The sequence below is a fragment of the Opisthocomus hoazin genome, chromosome 14 (assembly GCF_030867145.1).
Source record: "Opisthocomus hoazin isolate bOpiHoa1 chromosome 14, bOpiHoa1.hap1, whole genome shotgun sequence".
NCBI lineage: Eukaryota > Metazoa > Chordata > Aves > Opisthocomiformes > Opisthocomidae > Opisthocomus > Opisthocomus hoazin.
In genome coordinates this window covers 9,679,161-9,692,838 of record NC_134427.1, presented here as the reverse complement: position 1 = coordinate 9,692,838, position 13,678 = coordinate 9,679,161, and the positions used below count along the sequence as shown (strand labels likewise).

General features: G+C 56.5%; 1 protein-coding gene across 2 annotated transcripts; it reads right to left on the bottom strand.

The window, feature by feature from the left end:
* Positions 1–1,260: 1,260 nt before the first annotated feature.
* Positions 1,261–13,391, bottom strand: FRMD7 (FERM domain containing 7). Of its 2 annotated transcripts, none has more exons than XM_075435618.1 (12): positions 13,320–13,391; positions 8,753–8,857; positions 8,348–8,390; positions 7,010–7,043; positions 6,195–6,292; positions 5,954–6,068; positions 5,614–5,761; positions 3,360–3,455; positions 2,943–3,106; positions 2,659–2,727; positions 2,491–2,566; positions 1,261–2,301 (listed from the first exon to the last, which is right to left on the bottom strand). In XM_075435618.1, exons 1-12 carry the CDS (start codon positions 13,374–13,376, stop codon positions 1,261–1,263), a joined length of 2,046 nt encoding a protein of 681 aa, XP_075291733.1. In that variant the 5' UTR covers positions 13,377–13,391. The 2 variants fall into 2 exon arrangements, with proteins under 2 accessions (XP_075291733.1, XP_075291734.1); XM_075435619.1 differs by having other exon boundaries at positions 7,010–7,088; positions 13,320–13,376.
* Between the last annotated feature and the right edge of the window lie 287 nt (positions 13,392–13,678).

The window sequence follows — 13,678 nt, the reverse complement described above, 5'->3', positions numbered from 1 at the left end:
TCTGTGTAGATTCCGTGTAGGTTTAGGGTAATAATAGGTTTTTGTAATAAAAGTACTTCCACGAAGTCTTTTTATACCTTTTCCCTTCAAGACAGCAACGGAGAAATTGGGAATCCCACCCCTGCTGCCTCCCCATGCATGGTGGGCAGCCCCATCTCCTGCTCCTTCTTCCTAACTACAAACAGCCCTGGTAAAAATACCGCCACGCTCGTCTAGCAAACAGGAAAGTTTCGAAGCACCATGGTTACAGGAGACTTCTGACACCAAGGGTGAGCACCAGCTGCCCCTTTCTTTCCTACCTTCTCCTGAGATCTTTTCCCCCATGCTGTTTAACTGAGGCCTGACTTGGGGTGAGGGGGGGACGGACGGGACAAGGACCCCCTTACATGCCTCCCTCCTACAGATTTAAGCAGGGGCCCTGAGGTGCCGGGGCTGCAGAGCTGCTGCCAGAAAATGACAGCTAACGGACCTAAGAAAAGCAGAGCTATACAGTATCGTTCATCAGCCCCCTTCCTAGAGCCCACTGTTGGATGCTGTCAGAGGATTTGCAAGCACCGATGTTTCTTGGGGAAGTATAATGCTGTAAACGGGCTGGGGAGAAGGCAGAGCTGTTTGATTCCTCTGTGGCTCCAAGCATGGTGAGGAGCACCCTACACGTGCAGCCCTGTGCTCAAGGGCCAGACGCTCCCCACAGCGTGGGAGGGAGGAGAGGCAGGATGGAGGAGACGAGCTCCGTGCTGGGGCATTGGCTGTGTCTGCGGGGCATCAGCGCCTGGAGCAGCCTCCCCTGGCCATCCTGCTCCTCTCCAAATGGCCTTCAAACACCATGTCCACCAGTGTGCTGCCCTGCAGCTGTGACACAGCTGTTTAACCTCTTCTGCGAGATGTCGCTTGTATTTTTCTCCCTGTCTCCAATGACAGCTCCAGGGGCTGAGCTCCAAGCATGGCCAGTACCTGCTCGGCTGGAGAGGACGCAAGGTCTTTGCAGGGCTTTAGGACATCGTTGGCCCCTCTGCCTTGAGCCGGACAACCTGTGTGGTGGCAGAGACACTCCAGCTTCCAAGCATGGGCAGAGGATGGGTATTCCTGAATGCTCCCCTGTTGTCCATCAACACATTCTCTACAGCTAAGAGCACTCGCACAACACAAGCCCGTCAATGTTTCGCAAGAGGTAAGCAGCACTGCAAGTAACTCTGTCACCCTTCTGCAGCTCCGAGTCAGCGTCAGCCACCTCTGCTCCCTCCAGCCGGCGTCAGGCACCTAGGTGAAATACCTGGAGGCCCCCCTGGAAGTCCTCTCTTCAGCAGCCCTGGTGGCGAAGGCCACCTCCTCATCCTCCTCATCCAGCTGGAGGCTGCCGGAGGACACCCGCACCCTGGCCATGGGCGACCGCAGCGCCCGGCCGTACATGGAGCAGTAGTCGGTGGCCAGGAGGTCAGAGTCGGAGTCGCTGGACTCAGTGCTGCTGCCCACGTAGCGCTCGGCCGAGCGCCGCAGCCCCGGCGCCAGCGCTTGCTGGGCTGGCACGTGCCAGAAGACGCCTGCTTTCCGGCTGCTCAGTGCAGGGCACGGTCCCAGGGGCCTGAACTCGGAGCCATAGGGGAAGCGGATGGTTTTCATGTCCGACTGGCTCCAAGACCGCTTGGGAGGCTGCTCCTGAAGGCCGTAGTTGAAGGAGTGAGCCAGCGACCTGCTCTCCTCTGCCGGGGCCGTGCTCGTGTCCACTGCCACGCACGCAGCCTGACGATGAAACTCCCCAGCCTGCGTCCCACTCGGGCTCTGCCTGGGGGGTTTTGCTGTCATGGGGCCACATCCACCGACTGGTTCTGCTGCATCCTCGACGGGTGCTGGTGCTTGGCACGGGGGCTGCGGGGGCCTGTCCAGGTAGAAGAGGACCTGTGGGGCCGGGGCGGCCATGGGTGCGGGGCATGGCACATCTGTGTACACCAGCGGCCGGGAGCTCACCTCCCGCATGTTGCCCACTGAGGTGCTTTTACTGTTCCCAGCAAACTGGTGGTGGGGCCGAAAGGATGTCAAGGGGTTCCTGGCACCAAAGAGGTCGGCAGGCTCCCATGCCCGCTCCAGCTCCAGCTCGGCATAGACCAAGGGGAAGGCGGACGAGCTTTTGGAGTGGGGCAGGAAGGCAGGGGATGCTTCGGGCTTGGAGCGCTCCAGCTCAGCGGCAAACGTCACCTCCATGGTGGAGCTCCGGCGGCAGCTGTCCAGCATGGGCTCAGAGGCGTGCACCCCGTTGGCATGGTAGGAGCTCCGGCTGCCGTAGGCGAGGCGCAGCTCCTCCACCTGAGCAGGGGCAGAAGGTGGGTGGGAGCCCACAGGTGTGTCCCCAGCGCCCGGTCAGGCCGGCAGTGAGCTCCCCAAGCCAAAGCTCAGGCTTGGACTCCAGCTGAGCTCTGCCAGCTGGGGCTGCAATGCCAAGACACCCCACCGCAGCCCCGGCCGCTGCCTCTTGCTGATGCTGGGGGAACATACCTGCTTGGAGACGTCCGTCAGGAGGTCTGGGGAGGAGCGGCACTGCCTCTCGTCGTAACGGGACGCGTAGTGTTTCCTGAAAGGCCAAGAGCATGGGTGATGTGTGCGGCCAGGAGGGTCCTGTTCCCCCCTTTCCTGGGCATGGTGCCCCTCCGTGCCCCCCGGTACCTCTCGAAGGGCAGGCTCTTCATCTTCGCCTTCCTCCCATGCTCCAGCAGCTGCCTCTGCGTCCTCCCACTGCAGCAAGTGGGGAAAGGCGTGAGCAGCACCATCAGCCCCAGCCCTGGGCATCCCCACGTCCCGGGGAAGGCGAGGGGATACAGCAGGACCGAGGCAGTGGCTCCTCTGGGAAAAGCAGCTGTTGGGCACCATCCCCTCACATCCAGCCGGATCAGACACAAACAGGAGGATCAGAGCCACCCCCGTGCCCTTCCCAGTCCCTGGGACTTTACCTGTATCGGAAACTGGAGCCCTTACTGCACAGAAGGGCTTTGGGCTTTGACTTGGGCTCTTCAGACAGCCTGAAGAAGGCATGGTACTCCACGCACGTCTTCCAGAAAGCCTTGCAGGCGTCCCGGCTCGCCATAGTGAACTCCAGCGTGTCCTTGCACAGCGCCTGCGCGGCCGGAGACAAGGGAGCCGGCGTCAGGGGCGCGGGGCCAGGCGCTGCTGTTTGCCCTCCCCAAAGGAGCTGGGCTGCCGGCAGCTGCGGGCCATGCCGCGACACCCCGCTGGGCACACGGGGAAGGAGATGCACGCGGGAGCAGCAGAAACAGAGTTTATTCAAACTCGGGGACTCTGCACAGCTGATCCTTGGCCTCCAGCTGCCCGCTGCTGAGCCTGGCAGCTGCCTGCAGCGCAGTACTTACAGAGACGTGGGCATGGAGCTTGATGAGAAAATGCTTCCTCTTGAAACTCAGTTTGCGAATTTTGGACCAGTTGAACGTGTTGATCTTTGTGTTGCCCTGCAAGGATGGACACAGTGGTTACGGCAGGACGGGGCAAGCCAGGAATACGGAAATACAATGAACCAAGACCTGAGCTCGCAGGACACTGTGTGAGGCCCCGGTGCAGCTCTCGGTGCTGCTGGGGTCTGGGGAAGGGATTCTGGGATTTGGTGTTCGACCCTCCTCTCCATCAGTCTGTCATAAAAGCAGAAATTGAGGTTCAGGGCTTAACTCTGCCTACTGAAGCTATTTGTAAAACTCCAAGATCCCAAGACAAACCTCACAGAGGACAAGGGAGGGCGTCCCATCTATCCAGCTCGAATATCACATGAGTTAATGCAGAATCGGCCCCCCAAAAGAAACAAGACCTCCTCTCCTTTGCTGGGAAGCGTAGCAGAGCTCAGCTCACTCCCATGCCTTTCGACCCAGCGTAAGCAGGCTGCAGGCGTACCTTAACCCCTGTTATGCATCCATCCAGATGCAGCCACACAACACTACAACACTGGTGTCACGACAGGACCAGGTAAAATTGCGTTACTCCACGCTGTAGCACTGAGACCCTCTCAGCCTTCTGGGAGAGCCCAGAGGTTAATGAGCTCACAGACGCTTTAATCGTGCCTGAGGGGTGTTTATGGCCCTGAATAAATAACTGAGTCTGGCAGCCCTAATTATGAGCAGCAGACCCACAGTTAGGAATTTTTTTTTTCCCCTGCTCTGGCAAGATGTTCCCAGGTTGAAATTAGCCGGTGTGGGAGGCAAGGGCTGCTTCACGCCGGCTGCGAGGAAGTCTGTATTTATTCTGCAGCTGCGCCGTGATTACAGCGTTATGTAATTGCACAGACGTGAGGCGGCTATTTTTTGCTGGAAGATTACACGGTGAACACATGTGACGCAGCCCTGTAACCTGTGGTGCTCACGTGGCCACGCTCGCCGTGACGAGGGCCCACAGAGCTGGGGCGGGCACGGTGGCACGCGGCTGGCGCTGATGGGGGTGGTGGGGCTGACCACCACAGCCATGCCCCGCAGCATCACCCTCACAGCCGAGGTCTGCTGGGGCATGCTCCTTCTCACAGAATCACAGAATGTTCGGGGTTGGAAGGGACCTCTGTGGGTCATCTAGTGCAACCCCCCCTGCCGAAGCAGGGTCACCCAGAGCAGGCTGCACAGGACCTTGTCCAGGTGGGTCTTGAAGATCTCCAGAGAAGGAGACTCCACAGCCTCCCTGGGCAGCCTGTGCCAGGGCTCCGTCACCCTCAGAGGGAAGTTCTTCCTCATGTTCAGACGGAACTTCCTCTGCTTCAGTCTGTGCCCATTGCCCCTTGTCCTGTTGCTGGGCACCACTGAAAAGAGTCTGGCCCCGACCTCCTGACACCCACCCTGAAGACATTTATAGGCATTTATAAGGTCCCCTCTCAGCCTTCTCTTCTTCAGGCTGAACAAGCCCAGCTCCCTCAGTCTTTACTCATAGCAGAGATGCTCCTGTCCCCTCATCATCCTCGTAGCCCTCCACTGGACTCTCCAGTAGCTCCTCATCTTTCTTGAAGTGGGGAGTCCAGAACTGGACACAGGACTCCAGATGGGGCCTCACTAGGGCAGAGTAGAGGGGGAGGAGAACCTCCCTCGACCTGCTGGCCACACTCCTCTTAATGCACCCCAGGATCCCATTGGCCTTCTTGGCAACCAGGGCACACTGCTAGCTCAGGGTCAACTTGTCATCCACCAGCACTCCCAAGTCCCTCTCTGCAGAGCTGCTCTCCAGCAGGTCCGCCCCAAGCCTGTACTGGTGCATGGGATTGTTCCTCCCCAGATGCAGGACCCTGCACTCGCCCTTGTTGAACTTCATCGGGTTCCTCTCTGCCCAACTCTCCAGCCTGTCCAGGTCTCGCTGAATGGCAGCACAGCCTTCTGGTGTATCCACCGCTCCTCCCAGTCTTGTACCATCAGCAGACTTGCTGAGGGTACACTCTAACTCTTCATCCAGGTCCTTGATGAAGACGTTAAACAAGACTGGGCCCAGTACTGACCCCTGGGAGACACCACTAGTTACTGACCTAAATAGGATTTGGGAGGGTTTGGTGCACACAGAGGGGAGGAAGCCCCCCTCAGCTGGAGATGAGATCCCCGGGGAAGGACCCCATGCCTGGGTGCTGGCAGCCCGCCCTGAGCCCCGGCTCACCCGCAGGACCAGCACCCCCATGTGCGTCACGGCCAGGTTGATCTGCATCCCCTCGCCATCACTGGCGGGGTGCGGGTGAATCCCGTACATCTCCAGTTTCCTGGCCACGTCCAGCAGCTGGGCATCTGACTCGGCCGGCGTCTTCCCCCTGGAGACACAAATGTACCAGGAAACAACAAGAGTGAGAAGGCAGCTGGGCTGAAATGGGCTGAAAAAATGCCATTTTGGGTGTGCCCACACTGGCATCGCACCCACCCCGCTGCCGGCCCTGTCTGCTGATGGGAAGGCACCCGTTGGGTGGTTTGGGTGGGCAGCCGTGGTGGCACGGAGCAGCCCTTACCCGTGTCTCCGGTGGTAGTGCATGATCTTGTTGTCCAGGTACTCCTGGTTGGGCAGGTACCTGTGGGTGGCCAGGTGCTGCTGGTCTGTCTCCTCATGGAAGTCGCCCAGCTCGGCTGCAGAGGACATGGGGAGAGGGGGGTTAGGTTGCTGCGGGGGGACCCTCTGGCTGCTAGCACCCCGCGGGTGTCCCCGTCCCCAGGGAAGGGTCACCGGCCCCACGGGCACCCGCCGGCCCTTACACTGCAGCAGGTGGGAGACGAGCAGCGCCGCGCTCTTGTCGCTGCAGGGCAGCCGCCCCGCTGCCAGGTCCTTCTTGATCTGGAGGGTGAAGAGGTACCTGTGGAGGGGGACAGGAGCGTGCCCTGGGGGAGCCGGGCTCAGCAGAGAGCCGGGTGCCGGGCTGAGCCCCGAGGGCTCTGCTGCGGGGGGCTGTCTGCCCCGCGCCTCTCCCTGCACTCGCCCGTGTTTCAGCCCAAGGGGTGCAGGTCCGCGAGGTCATGAGGGGAGCATGCAGCCCCTGCAGAAGGCTGCAGCTAGGCACCACCATGAGCAGCATGCCCCACCATTGAAATGCCCATTGGTAGGTTTCAGAGTTAACATTCCTTTACGCTTTGGAGGGCGTTTGCATGTCTCGGGGCTAATGTTCTGCAGAAGCACTGTGTTAGTTTTGTTCTTAGTTCCTGTTTGCAGCGCTTGCTGTAAAACACACGAGGTAACAATGTCATTTTAAAAATAAAGTTCTTCTTGCAGAACACAGCTTGAGGCGGGAGCTAGACTGAGCGAAGGCAGACTTGGTGCCCAACTGCTAAAGCGTTTGGCAGTAAACAAACTGCAGCCTCTTAAGACGGCTGATCCTTCAAGTGGATTTTGTTTAAAAACAGAGGATCAAGAAAAGCTACTCTCTTGGTCTTTGATTTGTAAAGTACACAATACTTAGAATAACCGCTGCTAACAGGCAGGTTTGGGTAGATGAAGATAAGGAATTAAAGGCATGTTTTGCAATGGGGAGAATCTAAGACTGTGTGGTCAGACAGTAATAGAACAAGTACTGTACCTGGTCAGCTCTTCTCTCAGATGGCCGGGGTCCACTGGGAAAAATTTCACCATAAATTTGAAAAGAACCTCCTTAGGATCTTAAAACACAACATCTTCATAAGTTTTCTTTCACGTGTCTAGTGAGAACAATTACAACTCTCTTCACACATTCTGTCTCCTTACAGAGTAAATTACTCCGGGCCCTCACAAATCAGGGCTGGAAGCCCCGAGCACCCTGCCCCCCAGGACCAGCCTGCCCAGACCCCCAGCGTCACCAGCGGAAGCGAGCAGGGAGTTAGACACCTAAATAATACGAAGGGAAACAGTGCCCCAGCATTTATTTAAATTGCAAGGACTCCTGCCGGGGGGGGGTTTCTGTGGCATGGTGCCAGGGGTGCTTGTCTGGAGCATGGCCGGAGCCCTGGTGTGGTTGCTGTCAGCCGGGCTGTACGTTAAACTCAGCCCACCAAGCACTCGAGGTGCACCAGCTCCGTCGGAGGCTGCCTGGGCAGAGCTCTCTGTGGGGTGAGCGAGAGCAAGCGACTGAGGGCACAGAGCAGCGAGGGACGGAGGCCATTCTGTAGGCACCCACTGTCCCAGGGCACCGTGTGACAGCTCGCGGGCTCCTGGGGGGACAGCGAAAAAGACGTTGGTGCTTGAAATAATCCCACTCCTGGCGCACGCAGGAAGGGGAGGCTCTTTATCAAGCTTTCCCCTTACAGGGACATTCATGCAAACGCTGTACTGCAGCCTCCCCCTGGCAAACACTGGGGTCGTGGCCTCGTGCTCTCAGCCAGCTCCTAGTCGTCATGTGTTTGGGGAGCCCACCTTTTGGTCCACTGCAGGGGTGGAAACAGGCACAGTGAAAGGGTCAACATCGGTCGTGGCCGCAGCAGGGGATGCTGAGCCTGAACTCTGGCCAGGCTCCGCAGCATCACCGTGCAGCAGCAGCGCAGGGCGCTGGGGCTGGCGAGGCACCGGGCTTCACGCAGGCGTCGGGGCTGCGCAGAGCCACGGAGGCGAACGGAGGGCACGCCGGGAGCGGTGCCTGCCGCCCTGCCAGCACAGCGACGCACGCAGCCGCCCCTGCTCCTCCGCCAAGCCGCCGGGTTATTAACAGCTCGAGTCTGCAAGGGTGCGGACAGCGGGCTGCAAAGGCAGCTGTATTTCTCCAGGGTTTCGCCCGGACTCTGGCGTCTTTGCAAACGATCCGGCCCAGCCTCACGCTGCAGAAGGAGCTCAGGGAAAGGCGGGAAACCAGAGCCCCCATGCCCAAGCAACAAGGGCTGCACAAATGTGCCTGCGCTAGTCTGTCGCTGGCAGTGACTGAGAAGGGTTTTATCCTTGAAATACTTACTTTTGACTTGCTTTGTTATGGGTTTTAGTGGTTCCAACCAGACCTGAAATAAGGCAATGAAGAACTGGGTGAGCAAACAGCGCAAGGGGCAGGGGGAATAAAAGCAGCGGCAGCACGCTGGAACGCAGCACAAAAATGTTGCCCAGCTCGGCTGCTGTGGCCAGCTGACTGCTGGGCAGCCCCGCAGGGATGGCGACAGATAAACCCCGTGGGCTTTGCCAGCCGGCCTGTGGCTCCCCTCCTCGCTCCCCTTTTAGGAGTTTTAGGCATCGTGGCAAACCTTTCCGCTGGCATTTCCCACCGGGTGTTTCAGGGAGGTGCTGGAAGCCCTCCGCCATGCGGGCGGGTGCTGCGGGGATGCGGCACAGCGCAGCACCGGGGCCCCACGCTGCGACCTGCACTCACGTGGTTCCCAGCCTGGCTGCGAAACTCCAGCCCGAAGTACTCCTTCTCCGCAAGGCTGAGGTGGCTGCAGGTGAGGTTGAACAGCCCTTTCCCGCAGGATTTTTGCTAGCAAACAAGCACACCACAGAAGCAGCGGGTTAGGCAATGCTGACAGTGATGGGATTTTGGTGAGACAGGGGAGAAATTTTAACTCTCTGCCTTCACCCCGAGAGGAGCTGTGGGATTTTCCTGATTTCCAAAACCTTACTCAATAAATGCTGCTGGTTTCGGCATGTGGGACAGGACAATTGCACGCTGTGTGCCCCTTACCTCTGCTCTTGGAAACCAGATTCCTTCTCATAATTTCTTTCCTTTATTAAGGAATGTAAACCAGAAAGGAAAAGGGAATGAATTTTGCTTTTAGCTCACCTTTTGCAACCATCACTGTCCAGGCAGCTCTATCCCTGGCAAATCAGCGAGCGATCCCTGGGATGAGCATCCGCCTGAACTGGGGACGGCCGTGGCAAACGTGCTTGGTGAAGAGCAAACGGGAGCACACCTCAAACCTGCGCAGCAAGCCTGCGTGCCCCGACAGCCCCCGGACTGCCGGGACGAGCTGCTATTATGGTTAATGGTAACGAGCAGCGAGAGGACCCTGCGGAGATCCTGCGCCTCGGGCCCTGGGTCATCCCTGCGCTTCAGCAGTGTTAATACCTGCTGACAAGGGAGGCCAGGCTGTAGTTATTCCCAGTTCAGGCTGTGGTTATTCCCAGTAAACAGAAACACTCGGAGGGTGTTTTGCTTGACTTGTTGCCGTGCTGTGTGACACGGCTGGGGAAAAACCCGGGGGCCCCGACTTTGGAAACGGCTCCAGAAAGCACCAGAAATGAACCCGGCAGTGACGCACCCCAGCAAAACCCCTGCTACTCCTTTATCAGCTTGTGAAAAGCAGGTCGGAAAAGAGCGTGGGTCAGTGCGAAAGCGAGCCGCAGCAGAGAGGCCGCGTCAGACAGCTGCTGAATTACAACATTGTGGGTGATGGAGGTGGAGGCAGGCTGCAGCTCCCCGTGCCAGCGGCTGCTCCCGGCAGGGACGGGAGGGACCCCGGCTGCTGGCGGTGATGCACACTAATGACCACCTTTCACGGCTTCTCCCGGGATGAAATTGCTGGCTCCGTGCTGAAAGGCTGCTGAAAAGTGATAGCGTAATAACAGCATTTGCTCTGCAGCACTCCCGGTTCTCCTCGAAATTACTAGATCACAAGGGTAATTAAAACAATTATAAATGTTGATTTCCAAGCTAGAATTTTCTAGCATGAAAGACCTCGGCCTTTGTCAGGCAGACAGGACAGACAAGCATGTCTTACCGGGTTATTACCCACCTCCTGTCTGCTGGGAGCGACCCACTCTCCTCCAAGCCCGGCACTGCCCAGGGCGGTGGAGACGAGCAGCTCCATGCCCGGGGAAACCTGCTCGCCGGGGAGACACAGCCCAGTGATGCAGGGGCTGGTTTAAAAGCAGAGGCTCTCCTCTCACGGAGCGGTGCCTGCAGGTGCAGCGTCCTGGGTTTGCGGGGTACCGAGGCCCCGACCTGCACTGCTGCACACGCTGGGGTATGGTTCTGCTCAGCACGGCATCAGGCAGCGGGGATGAGCCGGAGCGGTGCGGTGCGAGGCAGGAGTGTGACATGTGGGGCTGGGCACCCCATGACCAACCCTAAATGTGCCTTCGGTGATGTTGCAGCGCCAGGTTAGCACCCACAGGCAGAAACCCCTGTGGAGGGGACAGTGGAAAGGAGAGGCTGCGCTCACCCCTCCTCTCCAGGCTGGAAGCAGCTGGGACTGTCAGCAGGGTAAGAAAGCAAGAGGCACATCCAGAGGCAGACACAGTGTGTGTGACGCATGGGGACACGCACACCCATCCCCAAAGGACACCATGCCAGCACCTGCCCTCCAACAGCAAGGCCACATTTCCACAGCGTTCCCCATAGCACAGCCTGCTGCAGCCAGGTCTGTGGCTTAGGGGGGAGCAACAGCCCACAGGATTTGGTGTCAGTTTCCCCCACCATCCTGGGAGATGCCTCCTGTGCCAGGCATGCTGGTGTCATCTGCATGGCCACGGCTGGCGTGCAATGCCGTGCACCAAAAGCCACCCCCCCCCGATGCTCCCCGTGCCCTCAGCCCCATGCAGCCACCTCTACACACCTCCTCGCAATGGATTCCCACCTTTCCTCATCATAAGGGACACGAGACCAGGGAGACCTTTTCCTTCACTCTGTCCCAGCAATTAGTTCTTCTGGGTTTGTTTGGTTTGCCTCTTTCGTTTTTTCCTTCCCACTGAATCTTGCCCTGTAGCCAATTCCTCTAGCAGAGCTGCCCAGGCTTTGTCTGCCCGGGCTGCAACGCGGTTCACCCTTTCTGTGCTGCTCTGCGAGGGCTCTGGAGGCTGCCCAGGCTCTTTAAACCCTTTCCAGAGAGAAGAGGAGTGACTTTAAGAGTGAGAGCACATGCCAGGCCACAGCTCTAGGTATCCAGGAGAGAGGAGGAAGGGAGGCAGCTTTGCAATATCTCCTCGCAGTGCAAGAAACCCATGAACGGCTGACCTGTGGCTGTCCCTGCACCCGGGCACTGGGGCAGAGGATCCCAGTGCCCTCCCAGTGGAAGGCGCAGGGCTCGCTGGCTGGCAGCATCCCAGCAAGACCCCGTCTGCGCCATGGCTCAGCGCTGGGGTGTTCAGCAGGGACGGCACAACAGGGGACATTCGGAGATGTGCCAGGCCCCTGCCTTCCACCCCCCGGGAGCTCTGACCTGGCTTGGCGGTGCCATCCCAGAAACCAGCTCCAGCGCCCAGCTGAGGGAAATCCAGGGAGCTCAGTGACTGCGGGGAGGGGGCCAGGTCTTGGCTGTTGGCGGGGATGGGGGGGGAGGCAGAACCCCTCCTGGGCCAGCACTCAGCACCGGGAGAGGGACTCGTTCTCATGCAAAGCTGGGCTGGGAATCAGACCCTGCCACGCGTGCTGGCAGCCGTGATGCCCGCATGAGGCAGGTACCAACGCACAGGCTAAGCGTGAGGCAGAGCGGGAATCAGGCCCTCCATGGTTTCTCTCTTTTGTCCTTTTCCCTCCATTATTGAAGTACTGCACATTCAAAAGAGCTTTCCAAAGTCCGGAAGCGTTTAGGAAGAGTTGCTTGAAATATCTGCTCACAACTTAGCCCAAAGCGGTTCTTTTATAACGGAGAAGTCACTAATTCAGCTACTCATTTATCGTATCCATACAGCATCAAATGCATGAAATGCCTAAAAGGGGTTTCCAAAAGCGTTCCATGCTAAAAAAGGAGATGACCGGGAGTTCCTCTAATGGAAGCTATTTTCTGCAGCAGCATGTCATGCAGAGCGATAGTGTTGTTAGTGTTTCGGGCACATAAGAAAGCAGAGATGAAAAAAAAATGCAGCAATATTGTACAAGCAGCATCTTTCAATTTATCTCTCACTATGCCCTGATCTAATAAATATGACAAAACCCCAGCTTTTTAAATGGCTAGTCTCATTTTTAAGCTGGCTCTAGGTCTAGGAAACATTAATGAAACTAAATCAAAAAACTTCTGTACTGTGCCAAAGTGATGGAATTTCTTTACAGCCCTCCTCTGTGCAAAATTGCTGTCACAAAGAAACCAAGCAGTACATCCAAGACTGAGCAGTTCTCAGGCTATGCTACAAAGCCAGAGGACAGCACTGCCTGGGTAATGTAACAGAACTTGAAAAAAAAACAATTTATATGAAACACTCTGGTCCCAGAGGAGGTAAGAGCTAGAACAGATCTACCTGAGTTATCTAATTCAGTTAGCTACTGTGATCATCAAATCCTAACCAACAGTAAATGCGCAATCACGCTTGTAAAAAGATGTGTTTCTAACGCATAGTTAAGATACATTGTACATCTAGTTTCAATTTTCTATCTACATGTTTATCTAACACCATAGATATTAATACTTAGCATTTAAAATCTGTTTCAGCAGTCAATATTCAGAACCAGCGTTTATTAAACGTGAGTTATTAATGACAGTATGTTGTGGGACACTGTCATGCAGAAAACAAGGTATAGTGAGTTTTTTCCTCAGCTATCCTTAACCCCCCCGGTTTTCTTTTTCATCTGAATGCCCAGGAAGACATGCACGCAGATGTTTCTCACTAGGGGTAATTTGGTTAAATATCCTATTTTTATTCTGTTCCCAGCTTTTTATTCCTTGTTGAATACTGGCAGTCAGACAAATGAGAAAAGAACTCGACACTTGTCAAGAACATCACTTCGTATTAGCTGATTTCCAAAAGATGACACCAGAGAAGTAAGAGCCATTCCTCCTTCTCTATAAATAATGCCAATAAGAGGGGAGAGCAGGAGTGTGTTGGTGCTGAAAGACACTTAGCAATCAGCGCTATAGCCTCTTGTTTTGGATTTGAGGGTTTTTTTGTCTGTTTTTTGTAAAAAGCTGAAAGAAACAGAAGCTATCAGAGACCATGCAATCCTTCAGAGCAGCAATGACTGCAATAATTAGCACAAAAAACCCAATAAGAATATGATAGCCACTTACATCAACTACAAAGATCTTCTGGGAGTCATCCAGAAACTGGACTTTGAGGTGCAGCATCCTCGAGCGTGTGGCTGAGTGTGCGGCCGGTGTGGGAGTCCTAGCGATGTGAGCGGTGCGCCGGGAAGGGAGCCCTGACTCCTCTTGCACACATGATTTCCCTCTCAGCTGGATGGAGAAGGCTGCAGTCACAGATGTGAGGGAGGCTGGAGCAAAGGAACTGAATGCCTAAAAAAAAAGTTAAAAAAATTACTGATACCTCCCCTGGTTTAAATACCACCACTGCATTAAAGGATATTTTCCCGCTGTGAATTATGGGTGTATTAACAGGAGAAAGGCTGTGCAGCAGCTCTGCAAGCGTG